The sequence below is a fragment of the Chrysochloris asiatica genome, unplaced genomic scaffold (genome assembly GCF_000296735.1).
Source record: "Chrysochloris asiatica unplaced genomic scaffold, ChrAsi1.0 scaffold00130, whole genome shotgun sequence".
NCBI lineage: Eukaryota > Metazoa > Chordata > Mammalia > Afrosoricida > Chrysochloridae > Chrysochloris > Chrysochloris asiatica.
The window spans coordinates 6,489,380-6,504,537 of record NW_006408648.1 but is presented as its reverse complement, the minus strand read 5'-3'; the positions used below and the strand labels follow the sequence as shown (position 1 = coordinate 6,504,537).

Sequence of the window (15,158 nt, the reverse complement as noted above, 5' to 3'; positions counted from 1 at the left end):
TCTCTACATCCTTGCCAGCATTTGTTTTCCTCTGCTTTTTTGAACTTCACTGCTATTGCTGGTGTGAGATGATATCTCATTGTTGTTTTGATTCTTCATAGTACTTTCATGTGGATATTTGTATTACAGTTTTTCCCTGTTAGACCGCTGGACTATAAGTTTCATGAGCCCAGCGATACTATCTGTTTTGTTTACTTTGTATACCCAACCCCTACCATAGCCTCTGGTGTGGCACTGTTGGGTAAATCACTGAACTGCAAGATCAATTTGAACCATGAAGTCAATCGTTCAAACTCACCAGCCACTCCTTGGAAACTATCAGAGTCACTATGAGTCAGAACCTCCTTGACGGCACTTAACAACAACTACCACCATAATTTCTGGGATATGTTAGGTGCTTAATATTTCTTGAGTAAACACATGTGCTTTGCATCTGTAAATGCTCAGCATGAATAGTAACTGCTCATTAAATTGGTTCATGGTGAAAAGATCTAATGATACAGTAAGGTAAATGCTGAAATTTGATTTAAATGCATTAAAATGTAAATAGCCCTGGTAGCATAGTGGGTTGTGGTTATAAATCAGGCTGCTAAGCATAAGGTCAGCAGTTTGAATCTTCCAGCTGCTCCACAGGAGAAAGATGAGTCTTTGTGCTCCTATAAAGATTTACAGCCTCAGAAACCCTGTACAGGGTCACGTAAGTTTGAACTGACTCAATCTTTCCATGAACTTTTTGGAGCCCCTCATACTATTAATATTAGTCACACTAACTGTGGCGCTGTAGCTCTCAACCACAAGGTTGGTTTGAACCTTAAGGTTGGTTGTTCAAACTCACCAGCCATTCTTTGGAAACCCTATACAGGGTCATTGTGAGTCGGAACTAACTCAGTGGTGCTTAACAACAACAGCAGCAAACATCCTTCAAGCACATGTTGATTTCACCTATATCTAATTTATGAGGATGAATAAAAAATCATCTGCACTCTGGTTCTATTAAAGCACCCATCCACGTCTGATCACAACATTGAGCGTGCTCGTGAAATGACAGGCTTGGGTTTCAAAGGTTTGTGCAAGATGGGTACCAAAACAAATCACAGAAGAGCATAAACAGAAGCATTTGGATACCTGCAAATAAAATTTGGACCTATACTCAAAGGAAGATAAAAGTTTCTTTTTAAAAAAAATCCTTACTGGAAGATAAAAGTTTCTTTTAAAAAAAAAATCCTTCTTTTAAAAAAAAATCCTTATCACTACGAGCCTGAGAGTAAACGCAGAGTATGAAATGGAAGCATCCTCAATTGCCAACCAAGAAAAAGTTCAAAAGTCAACAACCATCAGCTGGAAAGTTAATGCTTACAGTTTTCTGAGATTCTCAAGGGCCAGTATTGGGACACTATCACGAAAAAGGTTCAACAATCAATAGTGCTCATTGCAGTGAGATGCTCACTGAAGAGCTGGATTAAAATTTAGGATTAAATGCAGAAGACTGCTATCCCAGGGCTTTGTGATCTTGCATAACAATGCATGTCTGCACACCTCTGCTTACCCTGTTGACACTGAAAAATCTTCCTTTTGAAGTGTTTAAGCATCCTCTCTATAGTCCTGATCTTGCTCCATCAGACTTTCCACTTTTGTAGTCCCCTGAAAGCAGCCCTTCAAGGACAAAGACTCACCTCTGGTGAAGAAGTGAAGACTGGTGTATTCATGTCTTGCAGCTCAGCCTAAGATGTTTTTTTAATAAGGGAATATGGAAGCTTGTTGACAGATGGACAAAGTGCATTGAAAAGCAAGGAGTTTATGTCGAAAAATGATGTATTTTCCTTTTCTAAAACTTGATTTAAAAAATTGTACAGCCAGAGTGTAGATAATTTTTGACTCATCCTCAAACATTATAAGAGTAGCTAGGCTGCTCGGTTCATTTCCTCTCCCCTCCACTCCTTTTTTTTGCCAACATAATTGCTTTGAGCCTTTTTGTGTGTGACATTGACAGTAATTCTAACAGTTATGATTAAGGAGGCCTAAAAAATATAAGCAGGTGAAACATATACAGTGACTTTTTGATACCACACTTATTTCTTCATATACTTTTTCACTTTAAGGTAGCTTGTTGTTAAATGCTGTCTCGAGTCTGTTCCAACTAATAGCGACCCTGCACAGGGTTTCCAGCAGTTCTGGTGTGGTGCTGCAGGAGAATGCACTGGATCACAAAGTCTGTTTGAACTGCAAGGTTAGTGGTTCAAACCCACTAGCAGCTCCTTGGAAAACCTATACAGCATTGCTTTGGGTCGGAACTGCTGACCTTATAGTTGGCAGTCTTGTGCTGATCCTACAGCACCACACCAGAACTACGTAAAGTAGCTTATGTTATATAGTAATTTCCTTAACTATATAGCACATTAAGGAGCTCTGGTAGCGTAGTGGTTACAAATCGGGCTGCGAACCGCAAGGTCAGCAGTTCAAAACTACCAGCTGCTCCACAGGAGAAAGATGAGGCTTTCTGCTCCCGTATAGATTTACAGCCTCGGAAACCCTGTGTAGGGTTGCTATGCGTCGGAACTGACTTGACGGCACCTAACAACAAACAACAACAACATATAGCACATTATGTATTGCACACTTTTTGTCAAGGGAAAAAAAAAGACATTGCTACCTGTCAACTCTCATTAAAAATACAGTTGTATTTACTCTGTTGACCATGTACATACCTTTTTCTAAACAGCTACATATGTTGTTATTGATTTATTCCATGATTCAGAAATTGTGATCCTTGTTTCAAATTTTTAGTTATTTAACTTATTGAAGGATTAATATCTTTAAGCTTTTTTTATATTTTTGGTTTTGTTTTAATAGTGCAAATTATTAAACACCAGCCATCCCTTCCACAACCTTCTCTAGTCCTCAGTTGGGTTTGATAATCTGTTGACATAACCACACACAACTCAGAAACAATACTCAGAATTGCCGGGTTTATTAGGGAAGTTAACAGATTGCAAGTCAGAATTAGAAAATGCTCAGGTCATTTTCTGTCAGGGTTGTTCCTGTCAGCTGCTGATAAATGCCCACAGGAAACACTACTCCATCATAAACCTCAGCCTGAAGTCACTTGGCTCTAGCATCGTGGGTCAGCAAACCTAGCTTCCCCACTTAAGTGCCTGGATGCACCCGGTTCTATAAGTAAGCTTCCTCCTGCCCAGTCACTCAGCTGTACTTGTTACATGGACTGGGAAGCCCACTGTTCTGTCTCATGCTTTGGTTCTTGGTCCTGCTGCTGCTACTGCTCTTCTGCCATTCTTATGTCACAGCTTTCTGTTCCTGGGTCGAGGAGGTTCCATGTGCAGGGATCTTGGGGTCCAAAGGATATACTCCACTCCTGGCTCTTCTTTGATGGTAGTGAATCCCTCTCCTGCTTCTGAGATGGTTCATTTTATACTCATGCTAGAGTTTCAAGTGTTTGTAACTCTGTTACCATCACAGCTGAATCATGTCATCCTATCAGTATGTTCCCCCACCTTCTCTTAACCGAGACCCACCAGGAAAAGAGTCGTTTGGTGGGACTTACAAAGACATGACTAGAAGAGACATATTAAGTAGTTGACTACAACACAAATAGGTAGAACCTTATCTGCCAAACACCCTTTCTGAAAGTTATCCTGTCTTCTCTCTTCTCTGATTTCTATTCCCTACCAAATTTTAAAATAGTCATGTTTTAATCTGTATTATGTGTAATCAAACTTATGTACTGTAGGTTCTAGCACTTAATCTCTCTTAACTTTCCCTTTTCCATAGAATTCTTTGCTGGTGTGATACAAATTTCAAGAGCAGTTATGTTCAGTAAATCTATAATTTCCTGTAAATTTTTGGAAGTGCCCTAAGAGAAGCATTTTCTGAGAGTAATTAGTTGTATGTTGATTGAAAGGAGCTCTGGTAGTGTAGTGGTTTGCAGTACAAAACTACCAGCCATTCCTTGAGAGAAAGATGAGGCTTTCGGAAACCCTGTGCAGGGTTGATGAGTCAGAACTGACTCCACAGCACATAGTCACCACACTACCACCATGTTGATTGATAAGAAGGTAAAGGATTCAAAAAGAAAGGGAAATTCAACTTATTATCCTCTTATGTATCATCTGGATTTTCATGGAGGCTGAAGTGAAATGCTGATTTTTTGCATCCTGTCATCTCACACCAGAGACATTTAAAATAAAGTAAAAATTAATTTGTAAAATCTAATATGGATTACTATTGAAAAACAGTTTCTGCACACATGCATGTTCTGCTCAGTTAAAATTAGCTCTTAGATTGGATTTGTTATTCCCCCCTCCTTCTCCATCCCTGTCATAGGAACAGCATAGGATGCATTAGTTTTTAAAGGTCTTTTGCAAAAATGTATATATTCTTAGTTTTTTGCATAAATGATAGAAAATCATTTTAAATAGATCATGTCTTTCATATGTATTCATTAATAAAGTATGAGATGCTGTGCACATCTTGCACTATATAGGTGACAAAATTATGTCTTATAAATTGTTTCTTTTTCCCCAAGGTATTTTCTTTCTACTCTACCAATATGTTAATAAACCATTTGAAAATTGTCAATAGCCTTTCTTTTTCTAATTTCACTGACCAGAGCTGCTTGCCTGTCATTTTGCTAATATAAGTGCTGCTTCTATTTCTTCTCTTTCTCTTTTGAAATGTAGTCGCTGTCAGGGTTGGATCAAGTGGGCTGTGCTACTACCCTGCCGCATTCTTCTGCCTTCACGCCTCTTAAGGTATTTCTTGTTATTGTTGTAATTCACCCAGAAATTTGGGGAGGGAAGCTATGTAAGGGAGATCGCAGATTTTCTAGTGGACTGGTTCAACAGTATGAAACCTAGTATTGCATGAAATAAGCCTAACTTTATGAAATTACTTAAACTTGTTAATATTGATTTAACTTGAAATTTTGGATAATTTTACCATGCCACAGATGATTTTGGTCATGAGTTATTATTTTACCTTGGTTAGAATATAATATTAATTGGTATGGTACTGTAAGATAAACATTGGACTGCTAACCCCAAGGTTAGTGGTTCAAATCCTCAGAAACTCCATCAAGGGTCACTATGGGTCAGAACCAACTCAATGCATTTAACAACAGCAATGTGCTGTGCAAAAGACTATGAGCCCCAGACACCAAAGTAATCACTGCTAAAATCTTCTAGAGAAGGCCACCTGTTTTTATAAATAAAGTTTTAATGATATACAACTTTAATTTCTGTGTATATTATCTATGGTTGCTTTCACAATGAATTAGAATAGTTTTAACAGAGATCATATGATCATATGGCCAACAAGCCTAAAATATTATCTGGCCCTTTAACAAATAATTTTCAAATCCCTAGTTTATATCAACAGTGCTGTCATGAGATGATAAATTTTGCCTTCTGAAAAAAATTAAATCAAACTCTAAAATTTCACCAGTAGCATTTTCTTTTGTTTTTGAAGGTCTCTAGGGATGGTAATTCCGTATTTGTTAAGATACACATAATAAATGATAAATAATTCTCTCCATCAAGAGATTTGTCCTCTTTATATCAGAACTCCATATTACAAATATCATGTGAAATTAAAGCTATATTTTAGCTAGATGACCAGTTTAGCTTTCTAACAATCACATCTGCTACACTGTCAAATGATTCATTTTAGAAGATTCTTTCGTTTTTGGTGTGTACTTTGCAACAGTTCTGTGGTGTATTTGAGCATGGTTCTACTTCTTTTATTGCATAAGCATGCTTAAAAATTGAGTACATGTTAATTTCTGAGAGTATTCTTTTTTTATTCCTCTCCATTTATCCAAGCATTCCTGAATGTAGTTAATAACTCCAGAGTCATTTGAATTAATGATTTTAGTAAGGAGTCCTGGTGGCACAGTGAAGTGCTTGGCTGCTAACTAAAAGGTTGGTGGTTCAAACCCACCAACTACTCCTTGTGAGAAAGAAGTGGCGGTCTGCGTATAGGAAGCCTTTTATCAGACTCAGTTGTATCTTATCAATTGCTATTTCTGGAGTCCTGATGTGGTGATAGAGGACAATGCACTGGGACTGCAAGATTGATTTGATCCACAAGGTTGGCGGTTCAAACCCACTAGCCACTCCTTCGAAACCCTATACAGGGTAGCTATAAGTCAGAACTGACTGGATGGCACTTAACAATTCCTGGAGGTGGAAAGCGTTCACTGCTATTCAGTGCCTTTTGTTTCATGTCTTCCTACTTATCAAATAAAGTTGCTGTATCTGTCTTTTTGGAGCTCTGGTAGCGTAGTGGTTACAAATCGGGCCGCTAATCTCATGGTCAGCAGTTCAAAATTACAAGTTGTTCTGCGGAAGAAAGATGAGGCTTTCTGTTCCTATAAAGATTTACAGCCTTGAAAACCCTATGCAGGGTCACTATGAGTCGGAACCAACTCCACAGTACATAACAACAAACAGCAATTTGTCTTTTTATTCCTTAAATGTTTAAATTTTTAGTCTAACTCTTCTCAATGGGTCATCTGCTATTTTAAGAACACTTTCTCTCTATCTAGAATAAATAATCCATACTTTTAATACTGCTTATTTGTACTATTGATCCTTGAACGGATCTCTCTTTAGCTAACTACGTCCTCATTTCCATATCGGCATTACTTGTAAATTTTGTTTTCTAATAAAGATATCCAACTCTCACCTCATTTGCCTTTTCATTCTTTCTACTAGTTCTTGTTGCATTTTTTTTATATAACATTTCTTGTTAATTTTCCATTTCTTCCTAAAATCCTAAATTAATTTTATTTGCATCTCAGAAACTCTACAGAGCAGTTCTGCTCTGCCTATGAGTCTGAGTCTGTGAGTCAGCTTATGATGCCCATTTTTTACAGTCTAAAGACAGCCTGTTTAATAATGGGACTGTCTTTCTATAATGTATTACATAAATCTTCTTGCATCACACACAGTTAAATTAAAAGTTTAGCTTTAAAAAAAAAGGGGGCGTGGGGAACCACTTAAAGAATTCATTCATTTTATCAAATGTTCTTTTCTGGATTTCATATTGAAGGCAAATTGCATGTTCTGTTTTTCCTTTTGTAATCACAAAGTTAGCATCAATGTGGAAGGTACCTCTTGTTGAGTAGTAATTAATGACATACCTGTTTCTCTGCAGAATGAGGACAGATCTAATGCTTCATCAAGTTCACCTACAGCAGAAACAGGTAGTAGACATGGTGCCGTTAACCATGTGAAGATTAATAACTCTTCACCTGAATTTTTCTTACTACTCCTTAATTGGCTGCTGCTGCTTTTTCTGAGGTGGTAAATTACTTGGGGACAAAACTGGGAACTTTCTGCACATTTTTCATTTTTTAAAGCAACTACTTGTTCAGCTACTTAGTCATCCTTAATGACAAATGAGTGAGTTAGCAGTGTAGATTTGTAAGAAATGATGTTTGACATATTAATATTCATTTTACCTTTATCATTACACCAAAATAATACAATTAAATGCATGTAAAAGCAGCTAGCTTACCTACTTTCATACTAATTTTTGTGTACCATGCTTAGCATTAATAAAATTATAATATATCATTATCGTATTTAATTCGTTTTAAATATTATTTGCTGTTTATTGAACTTTTGTAGTAACATATTTGCTATTATATTTCATTTTCTTTCCATCGACTTTAATCTTATTTTGCTTTGTCATGCTGATTTAGTTCATCATTCCCCTGCATATCTCCTTCCTGCTGCTGCTAATCAGAGAAACCAGCCCCAACGCCCTGAAAGCTTCCTTTACCGAGCAGCTGTCAGGGCAGAAACAAGTAAAGGTAAGTAGTAGTGGTTATGGAGTCCGTTGGTGGGTAAACGTTAATCGCCTGACTACTAAACAAAAGGTTGGCAGTTAAACCTACTTGGAGGTGCCTTGAAGAAAGGCCTGGCAAACTGCTTCTGAAAGGTCACAACCTTGAAACCGCTGTGGAACAGCTCTGCTCTACACACATGGGGTTGCCAAAAGTTGTAATCTTGGAATCAATTCAATAGCAACTAGTAACAATAGCAGTGATTTCAAAAGGGGAGGGTGGGGTGGGGTGAAGCCTAAACACTGACATTTAACTATTACATGATTTTCTACTACTCTGAACTATCTCTGTAGCAAAAGCTTTAAACTATACCATTTGTCTATGAACTCAGGTAAATTTTCTTTGAGTTTGTTTATCTTTCAACTTTTTTGTGAATTGAGTGAAGGTTTACAGATGTATCATCACTTTTACATTCAACAAATCATATACTGTGCTTCATTACAATGATTGCAATTCCCTCCATATACCAACAGTTAACAGCATTTATCTCTATTCACTTTTGCATTCCTCCCTGTGTCTTCACTACCTTCACCTTATCTGTTAATGTCCCTCTTGTTATATATTGCCTGCCCTGTCACTCATGTTAACCTGTGTCTGCCCTCTAGCCTGTGAATAATTTTCCCTCCTCTCCACCCTGTAACCATCTTAGATTGTTTCTTTTATTAAGAAAACCTTTTTTTTTTTTAAACTTTTTACACTATGTTGTTGTTGTTATGTGCCATCGAGTCGGTTCCGACCCATAGCGACCCTGTATAGGGTTTCCGAGGCTGTAAATCTTTACGGGAGTAGAAAGCCTCATCTTTCTCCCGCGGAGCAGCTGGTAGTTTCGAACCACTGACCTTAAGATTCGCAGCCCGATTCGTAACCACTACGCTACCAGAGCTCCTTTTACACTATAGTGTCATCCAATATTTGTTCTATAGTGATTGACTAATTTCACTTAGAATAATGTCCTCCAGGTTTAACTATGTTGTGAGGTGTTTCACAGATTCACCATTAATAGTCAGCATTTTTGTGGTGGTGCAGGTTATAGTGTTTGAACAGGTAGATTGTTCTCTCAAGGCTTCAGAGATGGTTCCTTCTCTGAAATGAGCTTTCTTATTTCTCTGTATTGATCAAGGTGGTTTTCTTTGTTGTTAAGTGAATTAGTAATATTTAAAATCTCACACTTTTTATGTAAATTGATTTCATACTTAATATTACAAGAGAAACATTTTCTTAAAATAATTAGATATTCTTTTGGGCATATTTGTTTTAATGGCAATATAAAAATCTTTATGTAAAGCACCAATATTTTCATTAGAATACAATCTAGAAATGGTATTGTTGGAGCAAAGTCAGTTTTTTGGTGTAGGGGTTTTTTTGTCTGCAGGAAGTAAGAATAAGGAGTTAGTTAGGACTATGACTAGGTCTAAGCTAGGCCTAGGAATTCGTTTAGTGTTATGTTATGGTTAGGACTAGGGTTAGTGTTAGGGGTAGGGTTGGGCTAGGGCTAGGAATATGACTTAGTTTCAGGGTTACAGTTAGATTTATATGCTTTTCTTGAAATCTACTTGATTTCCTCTTCATTTGCAAGTTCTGTAGACTGCATTATTCTCTCTTTTTACTATGGTTTTTTAGTTGCAAACTGGTATCTCTGGTTCCCTATTTTCAGTCTTGAAGGTTTATTTTACTTTGAATACTTCTAAATTTGCCATGAGTTCTGGGGGATACTTTCATTTATGTTTGTCTCAGATTGTTGTCTACTGTTGTTGGTTCTCTGTCCAAACAACTTCCATTAGTATTTTTGGAAGGTTGGTCTGGTTTTTGCAAATTCTTTTAATGCATGTCTATTTGGAAGTGTCCTAATTCACTGTAACATTTGATGGACAATTTTGCTGGGTATATGATACTTGGTTGACTTTTTTTTCTTTTCAGAGGTTTATATCTATCAACCCTTTGTTTCCTTGTCTACACGGTTTCTGCTGAGAAATCAGAATCTTACTAGTTCTCCTTTATAAGTTATCTTTTTGATTTTCCCTAGCTATTCTCAGGATTCTTTCCTTGTCTTTAGTTTTCAAAAGTTTGATTATATCTGAGTAATTTTCTTTTGGGGTCTGTCCTGTTTGGAGTTTATTTAACTTCTTGAATGACTATCTTATGTTTCATGATGTTACAGAACTTTTCTTCCAGCAAATGTTGGACGGTTTTTTCATTTTCTTCTTTGTCCCTTCCTGTTCTGGAATTCTAATCATATATAAGTTATTCCTCTTTATAGTGTCCTACATAAATCATATTTTTACGTTCTTTTTTTTTGTTGTTGTTCCTCTTGAAGATGAGTATTGAGAGATTTATCTGTTTTCAAGCTCAAGCTCATTAAATCAGCCTTCCATGGAGTCAATTCTACTTTTTTGCCTTTTCAATGGCCTAGCTGTTTCTGAAGTCTTAGTATTATTCCATTGACTTTCTAATTGCTGTTTTGTATGATTTTCAGTTTTTCATTTACTTTATTCAGTTTATTCTTACAGTGTTTTCCTGAATTCTTCTAAAGGTTTTTCTGTGGTTCCCTTACTTTCCTCTTAATCCCGTGAAGGTACCTAAGTATCATTCTTTTAAATTCCTTTTTAAATAGTTCTGATACCATTTGTGGCATAATATTTTCTGATTCTGTATTTTGGTCACTTGTTTGAGGCCACTCTTGTCTTGTTTCTTCATGTAAGCTGAAATTGTGTGTTCTCTGAGACATTGTGGTGTCATCGTATTTATATTTAACTGATGATTGTATGTTGGATGTACTCAGGTACTCACTACCTGTCTCCTGGTGGATGTTACAGGGACTGGAAGTGTGGAACCTAGTTCTCTGTTTGCTGTTTGTGTAGCATAGTTCAATTCATGCGTCTCCAAAATCAGCGGTGGCACAACCACTGCCCGAAGACAGATGCCACTGAGTTGGCACAGGCAGGCACTAGGCATGCCCCCAGCTTCTAGGAGGGTACATAAAAAGGGAGAACCAAATCCCCCGGCCAACCTCTAACCACGGATCAACAGCCACTTGCAAAAGCTCAGGATGGCTGTGTTACTCCATGCCAGCTGACAGCCCATGTGTTTTTTTTTCTATCTTGCTGCTTCTGTTCATTCCACCTCTTATTCGTGCTTCCTGAAACTCAGTTTCCAGGATCATCATCTGTATCTCTTTCACTTGATTTCCCATGTCTTTGTTGCAAAGAGTCTGCTCAGTGAGTGTCTAAAACTCACATTCTTTTATGTCTTGACAAATTGGTGCTGAGGGTTAATGCACTGGACTGTGAGGTCAGTTTGAACTGCTAAGTCAGTGGTTCAAACTCACTAGCCTCTCCTTGAAAACTGTATACAGGGTCACTATGAATTGGAAGCGACTCAATGGCACTTAACAACAACAACAAAAGGAAAACTGCATGGATGTGGAAACTTTTTAAGTTTTATTTAAAAAACGTGTTTCCCATTTCCACTGAATTGACTCCAACTCACAAGACAGAGTAGAAGTGCCTTGTATGTAGGTGGTTACCAAGACTGTAATCTTTGTGAAAATAGACTGCCACATCTTTCACAGAGCAGCTGGTAGGTTCAAACCGCCAGCCTTTGGTAGCAGCCGAGTGCTTACCCACTGTGCCACCAGGACTCCTTGTTCTTTTAAATAGATACTTTAAATGTAACAAATAGACACACAGGGTCTAAATGAGTATACTTTATCTACTAAAATTGAACACCAGCAATTTTACTTCATAAATGTATATATATTTATATATTACTTACATGCAACATAATATCTTACATGTTATTACTGTTCTAGGTCATGGTTCACCCCTTCTGTCATCTTCTGCACCTAACATTGATTCTACTGATACTATAACAAGGCAGAATTTGAGACTGCGAGAAGAGGAGCTGGAATTAATAGATCAACTACGGAAAGTGTGTACATTACCTTTGAATCATACTTTTTAGTCATAATGCTTACAGTCTATATTTCTGTGATCACTTGTTCATTTGATATTTAATTTTTAGTAGAATCAATACATATTCAATATGTGCTGTGTATTATAATGAATGTAAAAGAAATTTTGCTAATAGGGAAGTTGTTTTCAATTATTCACAAAGAAATTGATTGAGTTGGATTATTCTATAAATCTCACCTCCTTGTTCTACTCAGTTAAAATTTTTTGTCTTTCCTTTCCGCCTCTTGTTGTAATCAAGTCTTGTAAGAGTTATAATAATTTACTTGTATGTATACTTACACGTACATATAATGATTGGCTCTTTAATTTGGGATTGAAAGAGAATCCAGTGTTTTATCAGAAAACTGTTAACTGGATTTCTGTTGTGCTGTGCAGCACTGTACCCTGGCTGCAGTACGTACTGTATATTAGATCCCCTAAAATTATTAACTTCAGGTAGAACGGTAAAAGAGATACTGTGGTACTGAAGTTATTTGCTTTTTATGTTGATTTCTAGTTAAGTACATTCTGTTGTAACTTACATCCTATGTCTCAACCACTTTTCAATGACTATATAACACATTTTCCTATTCTTGTAGCATATCGAGTACCGGTTGAAAGTCTCTCTACCTTGTGATCTGGGAGCAGCTCTGACTGATGGTGTTGTTCTTTGCCATCTGGCCAATCATGTGCGGCCTCGATCTGTCCCAAGCATTCATGTTCCCTCACCAGCTGTAGTAAGTTTATAATGCTAACAAATATTTGCCATTTCATTAGATATTTACTAAGTGTAGTGGCCAGCATTGTGCTTAGATGCTAGGGAAACAAATGTGAATAGTCTAGTTACTGCCTTCCTGAGTCTCACTTCTACTAGAGTAAAAATAGGCTGTAAATAGTACATTCTAACAGTGTATTACATTTTAGAGGTTTGCCAAAGGGAAACTATGAGGCTTCAAAAAATGGACCACTGAACTCTCTCTGGAGAGTTCAGGAAAGCCTTCACAAAAGAGGTAAAATTTGAACTAATTTCTTGAAGTATGAGTAGGAATTTGCTAGTAGTACAGTGAAAGAGAAAGGCATTCCAAGCATATTTTTTAGATTCAAAATTGTTAGATTCAAAAGCTAAGATCATGACATTCTTAAGTGTTTCCAAACTGACCATGTACTGGGTATAGGAGTAAATGACAGGGGGTGAACCAAGAGATGTAAGCCAGGTGTCATGTTATAAGGGCTGCTTGTTAGCATGCCAAGGAGTTAAAAGTTTGTATTGCTGTAGACAATGAGGAAACATGGAAAGAATTTAAGTAGGGGAGTAACATGATTGTAGTTGCAAGTTAGAGTGATCCACATAGCTGCAGAGTAACAGAGATTGGAGGTGGTAAGACTAGAGGAAAGAAGCCCAATGAAGCATCTGCTGCATTAGTTCAGGCTGTAGAAGATGACAGCCAGAATTCGGGGAGTGGGAGGGAGGCCGGGGATGATAGACTGAGAAGATTATTCAGAGGTGACCACTTACAGGAGGGAAATGAAGGGAAATGTGCATGCAAGGTAATGTGCAAGTTTCTTTGAACTGTTGGCCAGATCCAAAGGCACTAATCAGGATGATGACCCTCAAAAGAAAAAGCAGAATTCTGGCTTGATATGCCAGTCTTTTTTTTCTTCCAACTTTGATTAGCAAAAATTTCAAACTTTAAGAAACATTGAAAGAATAATCTAATGTCCACTCTTAAAGCTTCCACCCAGTTCTGACGTGGATTGCACTTTGCCACACTTGCTTTATCTTTTTCTCTGTGTGTGTATTTTAACTGTACCATTTACAAGTTACAGATACCGTAATACTTTGCCCCTAAACATTTCAGCCTGCATGTCCTAAAAATAGAAGCATTCTACTTTATAGTAATAATGACTAAAAAATAGAGCAATAATTTCATAATTCCATAAAATATTCGGTCCAAATCTTAGGTCAGGTTTCCTGGAAACAGAGTCTGAGAGAGGAATTTGGGTGTGTCAACATATTATAGAATTCTCTCAGAAGATAGGAGGGAAAGAAGTAGAGCTGGGGAAGGAGTTAAGTAAGGACGTGTACTCCGCTGGTATAAAACTTCAGCTTCCACAATGAGCTCTGGGGTATGAATTATACTACAGAGGTTGCTCTGCCTTGAGGAATGATGGCTCAGCTCTATATCTGTCAGTCATTGTCTACAGGCAATGGGAAACAAGCAGGGTATTAACCTCCTGAAAAGGGTGAATTAGGACAGTTCTCCAAAGGAGTACATCTAGATGTCATGCCATTAGAAGCCCATAGGGGAAGGATGGTTAATGGAAAGTGGGTGGGGCACCAGCAGCTTCCACCACAGACAGATTATATTCAAACTTGCCCAGTTTTTCCAAGAATATATTTTATAGCTGCTTTCCATCTCCCATCCACTAGTATATACACACATTCACATACACACAATCAAGATACAATCTAGGTTTCCACATTGCATTTGATTCTTACATGATACCCTCTCTTGGTGATCCCAAATGAGTACTCTGCATAGTACCATGTTTAGCCTTTTGCAGATGATTTTAACCTCATCTCATTCCCTGGTCACTTATTATTTACCAGGCAATCCCTGACACATAGTCTTTATTCAAATTACAGTTGTGTCTATAGATTGTGTGTAGACATTCATCTTGGTATCCTTCCAGATACGGAGTCCTGGTGTAGCACTGTAAGATAAGCATTGGACTGAAAGGTTGGTTTGAACCACAAGGTCAGCAGTTCAGACTCACCAGCTGCTCTTTGGAAACCCTATGCAGAGTCTCTGTGAGTCAGAACAGGGTGGCTCTTTCCAGATGCAGTTCTTTTATCCCTCCTAAGAACCTTGTACTCCTGTGCCTCTAAGAGCTTCCCAGTCCTAGCGTGGTGGGTCTCCTCTGTTACTAAAGTCCCAGGAATGCTATATGGCCCTTCCCATCTGGCACATCCAAAAGTAGAGTCGTGCATGTATTCTTAAGAAAAATAGCTATCTTTTGTTTAGTGCCTTCAGAAAACCAGGCCTTCTGCTTTATATGGAAAAAGCAGAGAGGAATTATAACACTACCAAAGTTGACTATGCTCCCAGATACTCAGAAGACTTGGTTTCCATCCTGATCATGATGATGAAGAGAATAGGAATTGGCGTGCTATTTGGAAACACTAGAAAAGGAAAGGTCTAGTCATGCTTTGCAGTATGCCCAGTTTCTGTCAACTGAGTTAAGATTTTTTTTTTTTTTTGTTTTAAAAAAAAAAAGGACAAGTAATAGGAAATACTAAGGAGCTAATCCATGCAGAAAGTGCAATGTGAGTAGGGGTAACT

At 37.6% G+C, this 15,158-nt stretch overlaps 1 protein-coding gene across 1 annotated transcript in view; it reads left to right on the top strand.

Annotated features, from left to right (window-relative positions):
* Nucleotides 1-15,158, top strand: part of LRCH3 (leucine-rich repeats and calponin homology (CH) domain containing 3) — a 140,647-nt gene that overhangs the window by 113,550 nt on the left and 11,939 nt on the right. The window contains exons 15-19 of the mRNA XM_006869380.1: nucleotides 4,695-4,766; nucleotides 7,171-7,219; nucleotides 7,721-7,831; nucleotides 11,673-11,791; nucleotides 12,414-12,551. Of these exons, the coding sequence (XP_006869442.1) occupies nucleotides 4,695-4,766; nucleotides 7,171-7,219; nucleotides 7,721-7,831; nucleotides 11,673-11,791; nucleotides 12,414-12,551 (489 nt within the window). The remainder of the gene's footprint in view (nucleotides 1-4,694; nucleotides 4,767-7,170; nucleotides 7,220-7,720; nucleotides 7,832-11,672; nucleotides 11,792-12,413; nucleotides 12,552-15,158) is intronic.